The sequence below is a fragment of the Trachymyrmex cornetzi genome, unplaced genomic scaffold (assembly GCF_001594075.2).
Source record: "Trachymyrmex cornetzi isolate Tcor2-1 unplaced genomic scaffold, Tcor1.1 scaffold1094, whole genome shotgun sequence".
Taxonomy (NCBI): domain Eukaryota; kingdom Metazoa; phylum Arthropoda; class Insecta; order Hymenoptera; family Formicidae; genus Trachymyrmex; species Trachymyrmex cornetzi.
The window spans coordinates 274,292-289,064 of record NW_017295647.1 but is presented as its reverse complement, the minus strand read 5'-3'; the positions used below and the strand labels follow the sequence as shown (position 1 = coordinate 289,064).

The 14,773-nt window shown below is 31.1% G+C and overlaps 1 protein-coding gene across 3 annotated transcripts in view; it reads right to left on the bottom strand.

The window, feature by feature from the left end:
* LOC108761711 (DENN domain-containing protein 1C) overlaps nucleotides 1-14,773 on the bottom strand; it is a 66,931-nt gene that overhangs the window by 40,304 nt on the left and 11,854 nt on the right. For 2 of the 3 annotated variants that reach the window (XM_018508408.1, XM_018508416.1), the window contains exons 6-8: nucleotides 14,093-14,350; nucleotides 2,443-2,544; nucleotides 2,121-2,348 (exon numbers count right to left, since the gene is read on the bottom strand). In XM_018508408.1, the coding sequence (XP_018363910.1) occupies nucleotides 2,121-2,348; nucleotides 2,443-2,544; nucleotides 14,093-14,350 (588 nt within the window). The remainder of the gene's footprint in view (nucleotides 1-2,120; nucleotides 2,349-2,442; nucleotides 2,545-14,092; nucleotides 14,351-14,773) is intronic. The other variant, XM_018508425.1, reaches the window with a different exon arrangement.

The window sequence follows — 14,773 nt, the reverse complement described above, 5'->3', positions numbered from 1 at the left end:
CGACTTTAACGCTTAATAACTCGGTTCGCGGGGCAGAGCGACGCTTATTTCTGCCAGATTCTTTCGTTTTAAGCAAAAACGCGTCGAATGAGCCTATGTTCATCGATTTTTGAGGTGAGCGGCTAAACTGTATAATTACCATTCATTGCTTTAAAAAGACAAATTTACTACTTTAAAAACACAAATTATTTTTTTATATTATTTTTGTATTTTTTAAAAGCAGTAAATTTGTTTTTAAAGTAGTGAATTTGTGTTTTAGAGCAGAGAATTTATTTCAAAATAGTGAATGTGTTTTAGAGCAGAGAATTTGTTTTAAAGTAGGCGAATAATTGTGACCGCAGCGCATGCTCACACCGCAGTATTTCGTGGCTGTGACAGATTTCCTAACCTAAATAGTCAACTTTAACGCTTAATATCTCGGTTCGTGAGGCAGAGCGATATTTTTTTCTGCCAGATTCGTTCATTTCGTTCAAAAACGCATCGATTGAGTATATTGTTATCAAAATTTGAGATGGAAGGGGGTCTTCTTAACATTTACCAAATTTACGAGTATCAACATAAATATTTCGATAATACATTATTAAATTAGTGATTTTTTATTATATAAATGCTGTATAAATAAGTACGTATACTTTTAATGGTATAATATCTTATATATTACCGAAAAATTACAATTTTTTCTCTGTAATTATCATCTCTATTAATAATCAAACTCGGATAATATTAAAATCACAGTTTTAAATAAAAATCGAGTATCGTCTTTAATAGTATCTCGTCGGTGCTGCTGATCACGCGTGCGACGCTATACTTCAAAAGTGTTGCGATATAAGAAATATGGTGGGATCTCTTCGGTAAATTATCATTAAAATATTTTTTTTCTACATAATTTATTTTCATAAATAATTAAATTAAATTTTCTAATTATTAACATATTATAATCTGTAATACAATAATGTAACTGACTAATTACAATATAATAATTACAATATGGACAATGACTTTCCACTGTCCATATTACCTTTGGATTTTTGGAATGCTATTATTGATGCGTTTTTCAAGGGTTTCTCCAGTAGATTCTTTCACTAAAAAATGATCAAATATGTGACTCGGCAAAGTAAAATTCTATATTATAAGTTTTACATTATTTTCATATTTATAAGTAATTAAATTAAATTTTTGTATTATTAACATATTATAGTCTACAATAATTTACAACAATTGCAATATAATATAGAATGTAAACAATAACTTTCCGTGTTACCTTTAAGTATGTAGTAATCATATTGTAATTACTGTCAATTACATTATTGCAGACTGTAATATGTCAATAATAGAAAATTTAATATTAAAAATATTATGACGGCTCAAATAATTAATAATTAATTCAATAAATAAAAGGGGCCAACAAGTTAAAGCAAGTTATTATTGTCAACATTTTAATGCAAACCATTATAAACAAATGTTTCGACCTTCTAGGAGGTCCTTTTCAATGTTAAAATCTAAATACATAATAAAAGTCAATTATAAATTAAAAGAGGCAACAATAATAACTTGCTTTGGTTCGTTGGCTCCTTTTATTTATTAAATAAAAAATTTAATTTAATTATACTCATGAAAATAAAAATTATATAAAACTTACAGTATAGAATTTTACTTTATCAAGTCATATATTTTATCTTCTTTTTGTTCTTCTTTTAGTGAATGAATCTGCTGGAAAAAAACCACTTTAAAAAACGCATCAATAATAGCACTTCAAATGGAAAGCTATTGTTCATATTGTAATTATCATATTGTAATTATTATCAATTATATTATTGCGGACCATATATGTTATAAAAAATTATATGTAATAAAAAATTTAATTAGTTATGAAAATAAAAATTATGTAAAAAAAATGTTTTAATGATAATTGACTTTTCGATTTTATGTAATTATGTAGAAAAAAAATGTTTTAACGAAGGTATGATCCAAACATATTTCTTATATCGCAACATTCCTGAAACACAGCGTCATGTATGCAATCGGCGCAAACGATTCGATTATCGAGATCGTCGCCTTAAGAATCGACCAGAAATGTGCAACTAATTTAGAGCATGGCACTGTACCTATAACATACTTACTTGTTGGAAAATTTGTAATTCTAACATTTTTCGTAAAAAGGGTTGCATGGAAGATGGCCTACTCTCAACAAATGCATTTTGATTAAACGTGATACGCTCACCCTGCTGTAAAGTTAATGCTTCTCTATAACCTGCGGTTAATTGCACTAATGCCCGCAGGAATGCCCTTGATACGCCATCTCCAAGAAGAGCCGATCTATTGCGTAACGCTTTCTTTAAATTCGTCACCTACAACACAGAAACTTTTTACTTTATTATTTAAGACATTTATTAATCCTTAAAGATATATTAGTGCGTCGTAGCACTATATCGCTTTACGCACTACATCTTGAGGTAAAGACTCCAAATCTTGAAATGGTGACTCAATTGTGTTACTATCAGCATCTAATATAACAACTTCTCCTAAATCACTCTTCGGTACTTTCTGCAAAAAATGTTATACAAATATTATATACTTATACAGTTAATATAGTAACGCTCATAAATATTTGACAGTAACATCTTTGCATTTTAGAAAAGTTAAATATCTCGATGAAAAAAGTCGTAGAGAAGATTTCGACTATGCATCTTAAAGCTAAAATTTTAAAAACGTAAAGGGCTTTAAAATCACGTTTGATTTTTTTGTTCCTAAATTACATAAAATCGAAAATTAATATTTTTGTTTTACTTTGAAGAGCTGCAGTTTGACAAAACATTTTAGGACAAAATTTAATATAAAAGTATTTTAAAGTAACCATTCTAAGCTTTAAAATACTTTTTGAAAAAAATTAGTACAATGATTTTTCGCAAAGATATCAAATTTTTTTATTGTATAAAATTTTATTGTATAAAAACACTACTTTTTCTATAATATTTTTTAACTTCGAAACTTATGAAAACAAAAGAGAAAAATATCATAATGTGCTTAATTCATATAAATTTCAACCATAAAAAATAAAGAGCATTCAGCCACGCGCAAGGTGTTTTTTGCGAATGTTACATATTTAAAATTCTTACGTTACATAAACAAATTATAGACTTTTATATTGAAGTCTCATTAGGACGAATAGAAGCAAAGATTTTTCGGCAACATACACAAGCAAGTAGATTGTAATTTTAACAAAAATTTAATGTTAATTTATTCTTTTAATCTTATGATTGCGAATTATTTTTATATTATATTGTATACTAAAGATGGCCTGATTAGGCCGAAACGTCTATAATTTGTTTATGTAACGTAAGAATTTTAAATATATGATATTCGCAAAAAACACTTGCGCGTGGCTGAATGCTCTTTATCTTTTATATTTGTAATTTGCGAGCCACTAGTGAATTTTACAAATTCGTATAAATTAAAAAAAAATTTTTTTTAAAAACTTTTTTGACTGTCAATTTTAAAATAAGTTTTACACAACAAAATTTTATACGGCAAAAAAATTTCATATCTTTGCGAAAAATCATCGTGCCAAGTTATTTCAAAAAGCGTTTTAAAGCATACAAAAATTACTTTAAAATACTTTTATATTAAATTTTGTCCAATAATGTTTCATTAAACAGCAGTTCAAAGTAAGACAAAAATATTGCAAACGATACCAATTTTTAATTTTATGTGATTTAGGATAAAATATAGAAAAAAATTCAAGCAAAGATTTAAGGAGATCCTCTTAAATCTTTTGTATTATCGATTCAACGCAATAATTTTTGTATAACAATTACTTTTCTTCTCTTTTAGAAATTTGGAAATCCTTTTCCAGGATTAAAGTATACGCATTGATACATGTCTGTGAGGTGGAGTTTATGCTGAGAACACAAAAAAAATTGTTTAAATCGAGATCTTCACTTTCGGATTCCAATATGGTGTAGAGCTGTCAATATCATAACATTTACTCGACATAAAAGCTTTGTAATTTGTACCTACGAAATTGAGAGACTGAATTCTGTAACACAATACGTGTGGATGTCGCAGGATAAGTAATGTCCGCCGGGCTAATTTTGGATATCGCTCTAATTTCGATTTTGAAGATTGATTCTTGTAGAGAATTTCATAGCGCATCTTTTTTGTGTTTAAACTAAATTTGTAACTTTTATGTTTTCAAGTTATGAACAGAGAAAAGAATAATTAGTAAAATGAAAAAATTTCAATGCATTTTTGTGTTCGATTCGGCATATCTCAGCCAAATATGAATATTTTTCTTTGAAACTTTCACAGAATAAACTTCTACATACAGTAGCACTCAAAAGTATTTTGTAAGTGATATTTTTATTAATATATCTGCAACGTACGTTGATCCGACACAAACATAAGTGACGTTGTTATAGGGAAAGATAACAATTGATTTGTGCTACTGAAATCGTACATTAAAAGATTAATTCTTTATTTATTGATAAATATCTATAATACGTGAAAAAATATTTTATTGGTTGAAAGAATAAAGCAAATACCATGTTCACAACAGAAAAAATATTAAAATAATTATAAAACAAATGTGTAAGAAGAGACTTAATATTTTATAGTGAAACCTTTTGATTTTATAATCACGGTGCGTAGATGGGGTATTGAGTCTACGAGCTTCTCTACAATATTTCGCAATCTTTGACCATTCTTGCATTACAGCGTGGAACTCTCGCCTATTCGAAAAATTTCGACGTGTGTCATCCTTTTCTAAAAATGTTTTAGAGTTAGAGTCCGAACTTTAAGCTAGGCCACTCCAAAATTTTAATTTTGTTTTGTTTTAAAAAGTCTTTTACAAGTTGAGAAGAAAGCTTTGGATCGTTGTCTTGTTGAAACATCCATCTTTTGGGCATTTTTTTTACCATGAAGCAGCATGAGTTCCTTCAAGATGTCTCAATAAGCAAGTCCGTTATTGTTTCTATAAGAATCAGGGAACCTATCTCATTTCTGGGAAAGTATCCCCAAACCATAACGCAAAATTCACCATGTTTTACTGTGAGTACTTAATACCAAACATCATTTTTTTTATTTTTAGGACAGCGGACATGTTAGGTATCATCAGAGGAAAAGAGATTGAACTTGCTCTCATCATTCTATACGACTTTAGTCTAATCGTTTTTTGTCCATGCCAAATGTTTTTTGCAAATGCAAGCTTAGTCTTTCAATTTTTACGCTAATTATTGGCTTAATTCTTAAATGGTGTCTTCCCATTTAAACCTATAGCTGCCAAGCGACGTTTTACAGTTGAAACATGTAGCTTGCAACCGAAATTTCCCTATAAATCATCCCTTATTTCCTTGGCTAATTTATGCGGATCAGCACTAGATCTTATTTAAATGATTTTGTCCATTCTTTCTGCTGTCTTGCGTTGACCACTACTTGGTTTGTTTACATTTTCAGTTAACCTCTTTTTTACACCAGAAACTTACAAGTTGCTGAGAGAGACTAAAACGCTTTGCAATTGCATAAACTGAGTTTCCTTGGAATACGGCGTGTAAAACGTACTCTTTCAATTCTATAGATAATCTGCATTTTGATATTATTGAACTTATATACAAATGTCTATATACATAAACACTTTAATTACATAATCGTATACTTGTTATTTGTACTAATTATTGGCAATACAAAATTCTTATGATCTATCATATTATAAATATTTGTTGAAAAATAAGGAACTATCTTTCAATATACAATTTCAGTAGCACAAATCAAATGTTACTCTTTCCTGTGACAACAACACCACCTATGTTTGTTTCAGATTAACATACACAAATATAATAGAAATGTCACAAAATACTTTTAAGGAGATGCTAAACCGATTACCCAACTTGATCAAGGTCGATAGTACAGACTTTTTAAATTCCAAATTCAATAATAGTGGTGACATCTTTGATTCAGTTTTTACATTATATTATATAATATATATCATTCTCTTATTCAAACGCATACATCTGTTCTTATCTAACATATGTCAGCACCATCTATCGCAAGACCGCGCAATTACTGCTACACGGAATTTCGGCTCTGTTGACAGTCCCAGTCTTCACAAAGCACCTGTATACACGTATTTTCTATTCGGTGGAAATATTTCTTTTCTAGACTTTCAATCTTAGTTCTACAAACTCGGTATCGTTCGTTTCAATAATGTGACCTCAGCTGCACGCTTATTTTCAAGATATGGACTCTAAAGCCTCGTCTACAATAGTCGCACAAGCTGTGTCGCATGTTGTATGAAATGTCGCATATAGTCGCATGATTGTCGTAGTCGCAAGAGCTCTTGTTGTACGGAGTTGAGCCAACTTCAACTTTCTGCGACTGCGACAGGCATGTTGCATGAGCTCAGCCAATCACAGCACAGCAAGTTGACGTTTAGAATTTGTCATCGAATTGCGTGCAAACAATTGTTATGACTATTGTAGACACTCATTTAGCGACACTCTTGCGGCATGCGACAAATTTTCCTGCGATGCTACTACTCGCGACATCCGACACAACCTGTGCGACTATTGTAGACGAGGCTTAAAACTCTTATATCAAGCAAATATATATATGAGGTGACAGCTATACGAACCAAAAGTAGAGTTGCCATCCGTCCTCTTTTCCCCGGACACCGTCCTCTTTTATGACGTCCGGGGGGATTTTCGAAAGGCGTCCGGGATAATCATGAGAGTCCGGGGTTTTATATAAAAAGGAAATATTTTTTGACTGGATGGCAAAAAAAACTTTGGCGCGTAAGTGTAGTGTTGACATCATAGACTTATAAGATAGACGGAGCGTTCATACGAGAGGAGCTGAAGACAACATTGAAGGACAGCTCTACTTCAGACATAGTTGTTTCCCTCTTTCACAGCGAGCGGTGGGGGACCAATTAGCTTGAGCGTAACTCTCAAACGTCTATCTTTATTGTTCTCGGCCACTTCCCGGTCTGCCGCGGCGACCAATCAATTCATTACTAGAAAAGAAGAGAACTATTCCGCGATTATTTTTTTCTCTTTCTATCGCGTCTTCAGCTTCTCTCGTACGAATGCTCCGTCTATCTTATAGGTCTATGGTTGACATTAAAGATTGGCAGCCCTGTAGGACGCAGGTTGAGAATAAAATTTATCCGCATATAGTGTAATGCCAGCTGCACACCAGCGCGATGTTCGACGCGCGCGACCTGTAAGATATTATACTGTAAACATGATAATAAAGAAGTGATAGTATTGTGCAATTTGTAAGGAAAAAGCAACTAAATATATGTACTTATAACGTTTTCGGCTCGGCTGGGTTTGCACCAACCTGGGTTAGATTAATGGCGTTTTGTGCTCTCCTATTGGTAGAGCGTATGACGCCAACCCATAGGAAAGATTAATCCAACCAAGATTGGTGCAAACCCGATCGGGCCGAAAACGCTATTAAGAAGATAGGTCAAATATTTTTTGATAACGTATTATCAATTACAGAAAATCCCCCGTTAATGGAAATATTATTTATCTAAAAATTTAAAAGGCTTATATGTGAAATAATTATTTCTAGACCACCAAAAAAGGTAAGCAAATGTATGTGTCCGGGATAGCAAACGAAATGTCCGGGGTTTTCGATTCGTCAGTTCTAGTTTTTAACTTTTTGAAATGGCAACCTTAGCCAAAAGTAAGTGAATTTTTAACGAATTTTAAACTTTTTTTTTATTTTCTCATGAAATCCAGTGCAGCTGAGGTCCTGTTTGTGCGTACTTTAATTTAAGTAATAATACTTTTACAATCCGTACATCCAATACGGAGATTTTTCACTGAATGGAAATGTAGTAAAACAGGAGGCTTTAGCATCGCCTTAAGAGCTACTGTATTTCTCGAAATATAGAATATGTAAAAAGTTTACGAAACATTTGACAGCCGAATATCAAATTTTTCGAAATATTTTTCTCAAATTTGTATAGTTTTATTCATTCGATCACAAAAGTTGCCGTACAAATTTTCGAATTGTCAACTTTTATCTATACTATTATTTTGTTTATTAAGGAAATTTTTTTGGAAAGTTTTAGCTCTTTAAACATTAAGGTAACAATGATGATTTATACGTCGATGCATTTATAATAGTAAACAATAAATTAAGTTGAAAAAGATTTTGGGAGTCTTTAAGAATGTTATGTTATGAAACATTATTGGCCTAGTTTACATCGTACACTTGATACGGGTACTAACTAGTAACTTTATATTGAATAATCTTAATTTCAGCGATATGTTGAAACATATACATGATATATGTATTTAATTAATCATTATAATATATATTGTACCAATTTAGTACATCATTCTTCAAATACATTGCTGAAATTAAAATAATATAATAGAAAGTTACTAGTTAGTACGTGTATCAAATACACGATATAAATTAGGCCATTGCTGCCTCTGTTTCGTGGAGGCGAACGGTTCAGACTGTCGCGTTGCGCGTTACGTAATCGTATCGACAATATAAATCGTCATTATTTTACAACCTTAATGTTTAAGGAACTAAAACTTTCCAAAAAAACTTCCTTAACTAAAAACAAAATTGTAGTACAAGTAAAAGTTGACAATTCGAAAATTTGTACAACTTTTGTGATCGAATGAATAAAACAACAAATTCTCGGAAGAAATATTTCGAAAAATTCGGCAATGTTTCATAAACTTTTTATGTGCCCTATATTCCGAGAAATATGTTGAAGTTTGTTCTGTGAAAGTTTAAAAAAAATATTCATATTTTTGGCTGAAATATGGCGAGTCGAACACAAAAACGTATTGAAATTTTTTCATTTTACAAATTTTTTTTTTCGTACAAATTATTTTTTTCATTTATAATTCAAAAACAAAAATGTTATAAATTTGGTTTAAACACGGAAAAAATGCGCTATGAAATTCTCTACGAGAATCAAATGTTAAAAAATCAAAATTAGAGCGATGTTCAAAATTAACTCGGCGGACAATACTTAACCCGCGAAATCTACGCGTACTCTTATAGAATTCAGCCCTTCAATTGTGATCCAATCCAAGTAGTAGTTTACATGAACAAATAACGTCAAGTTCTTAGAATTAGACTTATTATTAGTTACAATTCAGGAAAGAAGAAAACTTGAAGAATACTTTGCGAATACTTCACTGTGCTATCTGGGATGGAGCATGTAACGCAAACAAATTTTGAGATTTACTGGATATTTTATAACCCTGTATGCCTATTCCAAACACTTCTCCTTGAATTCATAAGGTATAACTGTTGATATAGAGGGAACACTATTCTGCAGATATTCGTTTTTCTAATTTTGTATGTCTTCTTTAAAATGAATTCTCTATGAACTCCGATTCGCTTCCGTACTATCTGGGATACACCTACCATATCAACCATGAGTGCGTTGGAGTGACTAAAGAGGGAGAGCTTTAAGAAATTCGCAGAAATTCGGAACATGATGCATGAAACTTCTTGAAGTATTCATATTGTGTTCTTCGAATTCCTGAGAAATTCAGGAAAGAAGAAAACTTGAAGAATATTTTGCGAATTTACTGTGGTATCTGGGGAGTTCCTTTTAACCTAAATGTTCATGAATTTTAACAATAAAATATTTGATTGTCTTGATTAACATTTCAATATAGCTTTTTTAATGTAGAAAAAATATTCATTTTTTGTCGACAGTAAATTAATATTCATTTTTCAAGTATTTATATCATTAGATCAATATGATTAAACACACTGCTACGCCGATCGATTATTTCGACATTTCAAGAGTTATGATATGTCATGAGAATATCTACTTCGGCATCATATATTAGTCTGCAAAATATAGGTCTGTTCTTTTTAGCTAAGGTTCTTGTACAATTTATCTTTCTTCCTTTTCTCTTCATGTTGGAGAGAAAAAGAGAGAAAGTAAACCGTGTAAGGAGTTCAGCTAAAAAGAACAGGCCTCATTATTATATATTAAGGTGCAATTAAATGTAGCGAGGTATGCGGTACGCGGAACGTATGTAAGTTTGAAAGTCGCGCGCAAGTCGTTATTTGTAGTTTCCGATCCCAGCAATGGCGTTCTTCCAATCTAATGTCTTGACTCTGATAAAGTGACTCTAAGGCCGATGAGATAGTTAATAAGAATTGGGGCGGTATTCATAGTCAGATCTTATATTCAAGACCGTCTTAAGCACGGTCTTAAGAAGTCACCAATCAGAAGGCTGCATTAGCGTCTTAAGACATCTTAAGATCGAACTTAAGGCGATCTTAAATATAAGAAACGACTATGAATACCGCCCCAATTCTTATTAACTATCTCCATCTGTTAAATAAACATAAAATTAGCTTCTTTTTTTATGCTTTTCAACTGTTAAAAAGTTACGTCATTATACTATAACACTATCGTGAGTTATAATATTTATTAAAAAATGTCAAATTCTTCCAAATAGATTTCGCAATCTGATTTCTTAAGTGTTACATTTTAAGTGGCTAAGATTGCAAAACTTAATATTAAAACAATTTTTTTTAAAAGTTTCATGTTACTGGTTATTTGGAAGTAATACTTCATCAGTCACATTAAAAAAATTTTTTATACAAGTAAATAAAGGTAAAAATATTAATGTTATCACAAACGCGGGGTAAAAAGGACCAATTTAAGAAGGGTAAAATGGATCAATTTATATATTTTTTCTACTTATATATGTATTTGTTCTAATTTGTTTCATTTAAAAAATTCGAAGTAACCTTGCCATAACCTTGACAATGCCACCCAAGGTTGAACTAATGATACATATTCTTATATCCCCCTTGAAATCATAAAACTTTATGTTAGATTACTACTAATATTTTTTAAAAACGAACGAATACTGGCTGAGGTAATATTTTTTTGCATGGTTACTGAGCCTTTTGCAGGCTGAAATCCACGAGTTTAAGACCTAAGACAAAAAAGAAGAGGAAGTACTCTTTTACCTGCAGAGCTGCTTTGCTACATTGATTCTAACTGGATTATTCAGTTGAGATACCAATTTAGAACTCTCTATCGAAATTATTCTTAAAAATATAAATTATAAATTTAAGCAAAAAAATTTCCGATGTTTCCAAACCTCAAGGGTGATGCTCTCTTTAATGAAAAAGAATTTTATTATAGTGTTTAAAAAGCTTTCAAGGTAAGCTATAAGAATAAAAAAATGGGAGTTCCCTTTAAAAAATTCAACGTGACTTTGCCCTGACTTTGACAACGCTACCAAAGGTTAAACCAATAGTACAACCAATTGTCAAAAAACTTCTGTCTGAAACATTTTTCAAGAAAATGCATTTTTCAAGAAATTAGCCTGGTTACGATCGCTTTGTTACACTTTGTATATATACATATACACATACGTACAAAATATAGCGTTAGCTGTTATCTATATAAAATTATGTAGATAATTACCTAGATATACTATCTAAAGAGACTATCTAGATTATTCTAGATAGCCTATCACATGAAATGACTATCTTATTTTTATTCAGATTATTAGAATATATATTATCTTTCTTTTTATCTTAGATAACAGTATTATCTTCTTTCAAATTATCTTAATGTATAATTTAGTACCCCTCTCCCAGTAGAGAGAATTTTAGAACATCTTTTTTTAAAATTAAATGTTTATGTTTAAGGATGATAGATCTGTGCTGCCCACGATTTGTAATTTTAAGCATTAAATTGATGTATGTCAGCGCTAATTTCTTCCATTTATCTATCATTTTAAAAAAGTATTGTTAATATTGAAGTATTTTAATATTTAAAATTTAAATCTAAAGAATTAGATTCCTACTTTTCATTCACATGTCAAATAGATTTTCTTCAATTATATCTTTAATTATACAGGGTGTCCTGAATTTAAATGGCCAAACTTCGGAAACATATAAACGATCGATAAATTAAGAAAAAAAGTTTTTTAGAATATACCCGTTTTTGCTTAGTTTTGGAGAAAATAGCAAAAAAAGATAAAACATAGTTCATTTTTATATTTATTTGTTACTTATTTATTCACGATGTTACTTGCTTAAGGGGAAATACCACTGTGACGGGTTCAAAAAATCGATTTTTTTTGCATTTTTTTAATGCTTGGAGTCTTAAAAATATGTCTTAAAATATTATGTTGAAATTCGGTTCTATAGTAAATATGTGATGGAGTGGTCATATGCCTAAACTAATCGGTTGTAAAACTTTAAACACGTTTTTCTCGGAACTATGTTTTTGTTACTAGACGCTTACATATTTCGGTCAATTTTTGTCCGAATGACTTGAATTTTGGACAGAATGTTTATACAACATTGTCTTCAGTTAAGCATACGAATTTTTCAATCGGATTACTAGTTTTTGAAAAACAATAAAAAAAAGTAATGATTTTTTTCGCAAAATCGCGACCTCTTTTTTTTTAAACAGCGCCATTTTGTTTAAAATTATTTTATCAAAAAATCAGTACGCTTAACCGAAACTACACTTATATACACTTTAAAATAAAAAAAAAAATTTTTTTTTAGAGTTCCCGTTCAGACGCAGCACGAGCGCCTATGCACCCATGTTTTTCCAGACGAGGTGCACATCAATGAGCACTGAGGCTAGAAATATTAATATTTAATGAATTTTTGTGATTTCGTAAATGTATATACTTTGAATATACAGGATGTTCGAAAAGTGCCAGGACACCTGAGTATCATGGAAAGTATGAGTATTACAGAAAAGTGTTTCAGACAAAGTTGCAGGGTTCAAAAAGATCTATTTACTGATCACATCCGTTTGATTTTGGGTGGTGTCGCCAAGGTAGGTCAAGGTCACATCAATTTTTTTTAAATGGAACAGCCCATTTTTCATTGCATATTCTTATAGCACATCTCGAGAGCTTTCCAAAATACTATAATAAAATATTTTTCCATTAAATATTTTTCGAGTTATGAGGCTTGAAAGTCATAGTATGTGCCGGCATTAGCATTACCCAAGATGTCCGACCGACGGCTAAAATCTTTTGAATCTTGTTCAGGATCATTACCTGGATAATATTTGTCAAGATCAAGGTCATTGGAGATTGTTCCTCTCATTTTCACTTTTGCACTAAAAATTTATTTTTACGTAAAAATAAATTTTTTACGTAAAAATAAATTTTTTACGTAAAAATAAATTTTTAGTGCAAAAGTGAAAATGAGAGGAACAATCTCCAATGACCTTGATCTTGACAAATGTTATCCAGGTAATGATCCTGAACAAGATTCAAAAGATTTTAGCCGTCGGTCGGACATCTTGGGTAATGCTAATGCCGGCACATACTATGACTTTCAAGCCTCATAACTCGAAAAATATTTAATGAAAAAATATTTTATTATAGTATTTTGGAAAGCTCTCGAGATGTGCATATAAGAATATGCAATGAAAAATGGGCTGTTCCATTTAAAAAAAATTGATGTGACCTTGACCTACCTTGGCGACACCACCCAAAATCAAACGGATGTGATCAGTAAATAGATCTTTTTGAACCCTGCAACTTTGTCTGAAACACTTTTCTGTAATACTCATACTTTCCATGATACTCAGGTGTCCCGGCACTTTCCGAACACCCTGTATAAAGACAATAATTCATACAAGCTATTGGTTTTCACAAAAATAGCCTTTTTTCGGCCGTCATGGTATTCCCCCTTAATGCAAATATTGTTCAAAATATTGGCCTCTTGCAGCAATGCACGCATTGCATCTTGTATAGACAGTTTGTGTTGCAGTCAAATATTGATTTGGTTAACATAATGACTCGCCGATCCAGCGCTTTCCTGTCTAGAAATCGGCGCTCATATTCCCGCACTGCCTCTGAAGTATTATCGCTAAAATCGTACACAAAAACAATAATATTTCGCTTTGAAAATAATAATATTTCAAAAATTACACTTTATTGTTTTTTTTACGATTTTTTCTAAAACAAAACAAAACCGAGTATATCTCTAAAGGATTTTTTTCTTAGTTTATCAGTTCCCTAAACACTCCTAAAGTTGGCCATTTAAATTGGGAAACCCTGTATATAAATATAATATATATATGTATATAGATAGATACCTGAAGCGTTAGGGTAGGTACTCCAATTAAGAATGGCATAGGCGCTAATAAATAATCTATTAATGATAACGGCAGAACAGGGATGTATATATGTTGCCAAATCATTGGATAAATTAAAGCATTGCATGCTTGTACACATGCACTCAACCTCGATAGACGTTTCGAAATGAAAATAATACGGCGTTCGTATAACATAGATGCGAATATCATCATCATATTGTACGAATCTACAGCACTATAATATTCAGTCAAGTTTCTCTGAAACAGTAAAATTATAATAATACTATTTAGATATTTGACAATAATTTTGTGTTCTATATAAATTTCTTTTTCTAATACATATATTCTCAATTATTTTCAAATATACAGTGTTCCATTTTGAATAACAGATGAATAGTTTAAAATATAAGCCCGATAGACAAAAATGTTCCAACAAAAGTTGTACTTATATGATCTTAATTTATTAAAAAATTGATTTTATTGTTATTTGTCCCTCTAAAGAGATAAAAAAATAAAATAAAATCAATTTTAGGCAATTATGCCGATGAGGGGAGCCAGCCCCGATGACCTTGACCTTGACATACATTGTCAAGGTCATGACCCTGAGTGACCTCCAACAAGTTTTAGCCGTCGCTCGTTATTCGTTAGGGAGGGTTCGAAGGTGAGAGTTGGGCGCCCCTG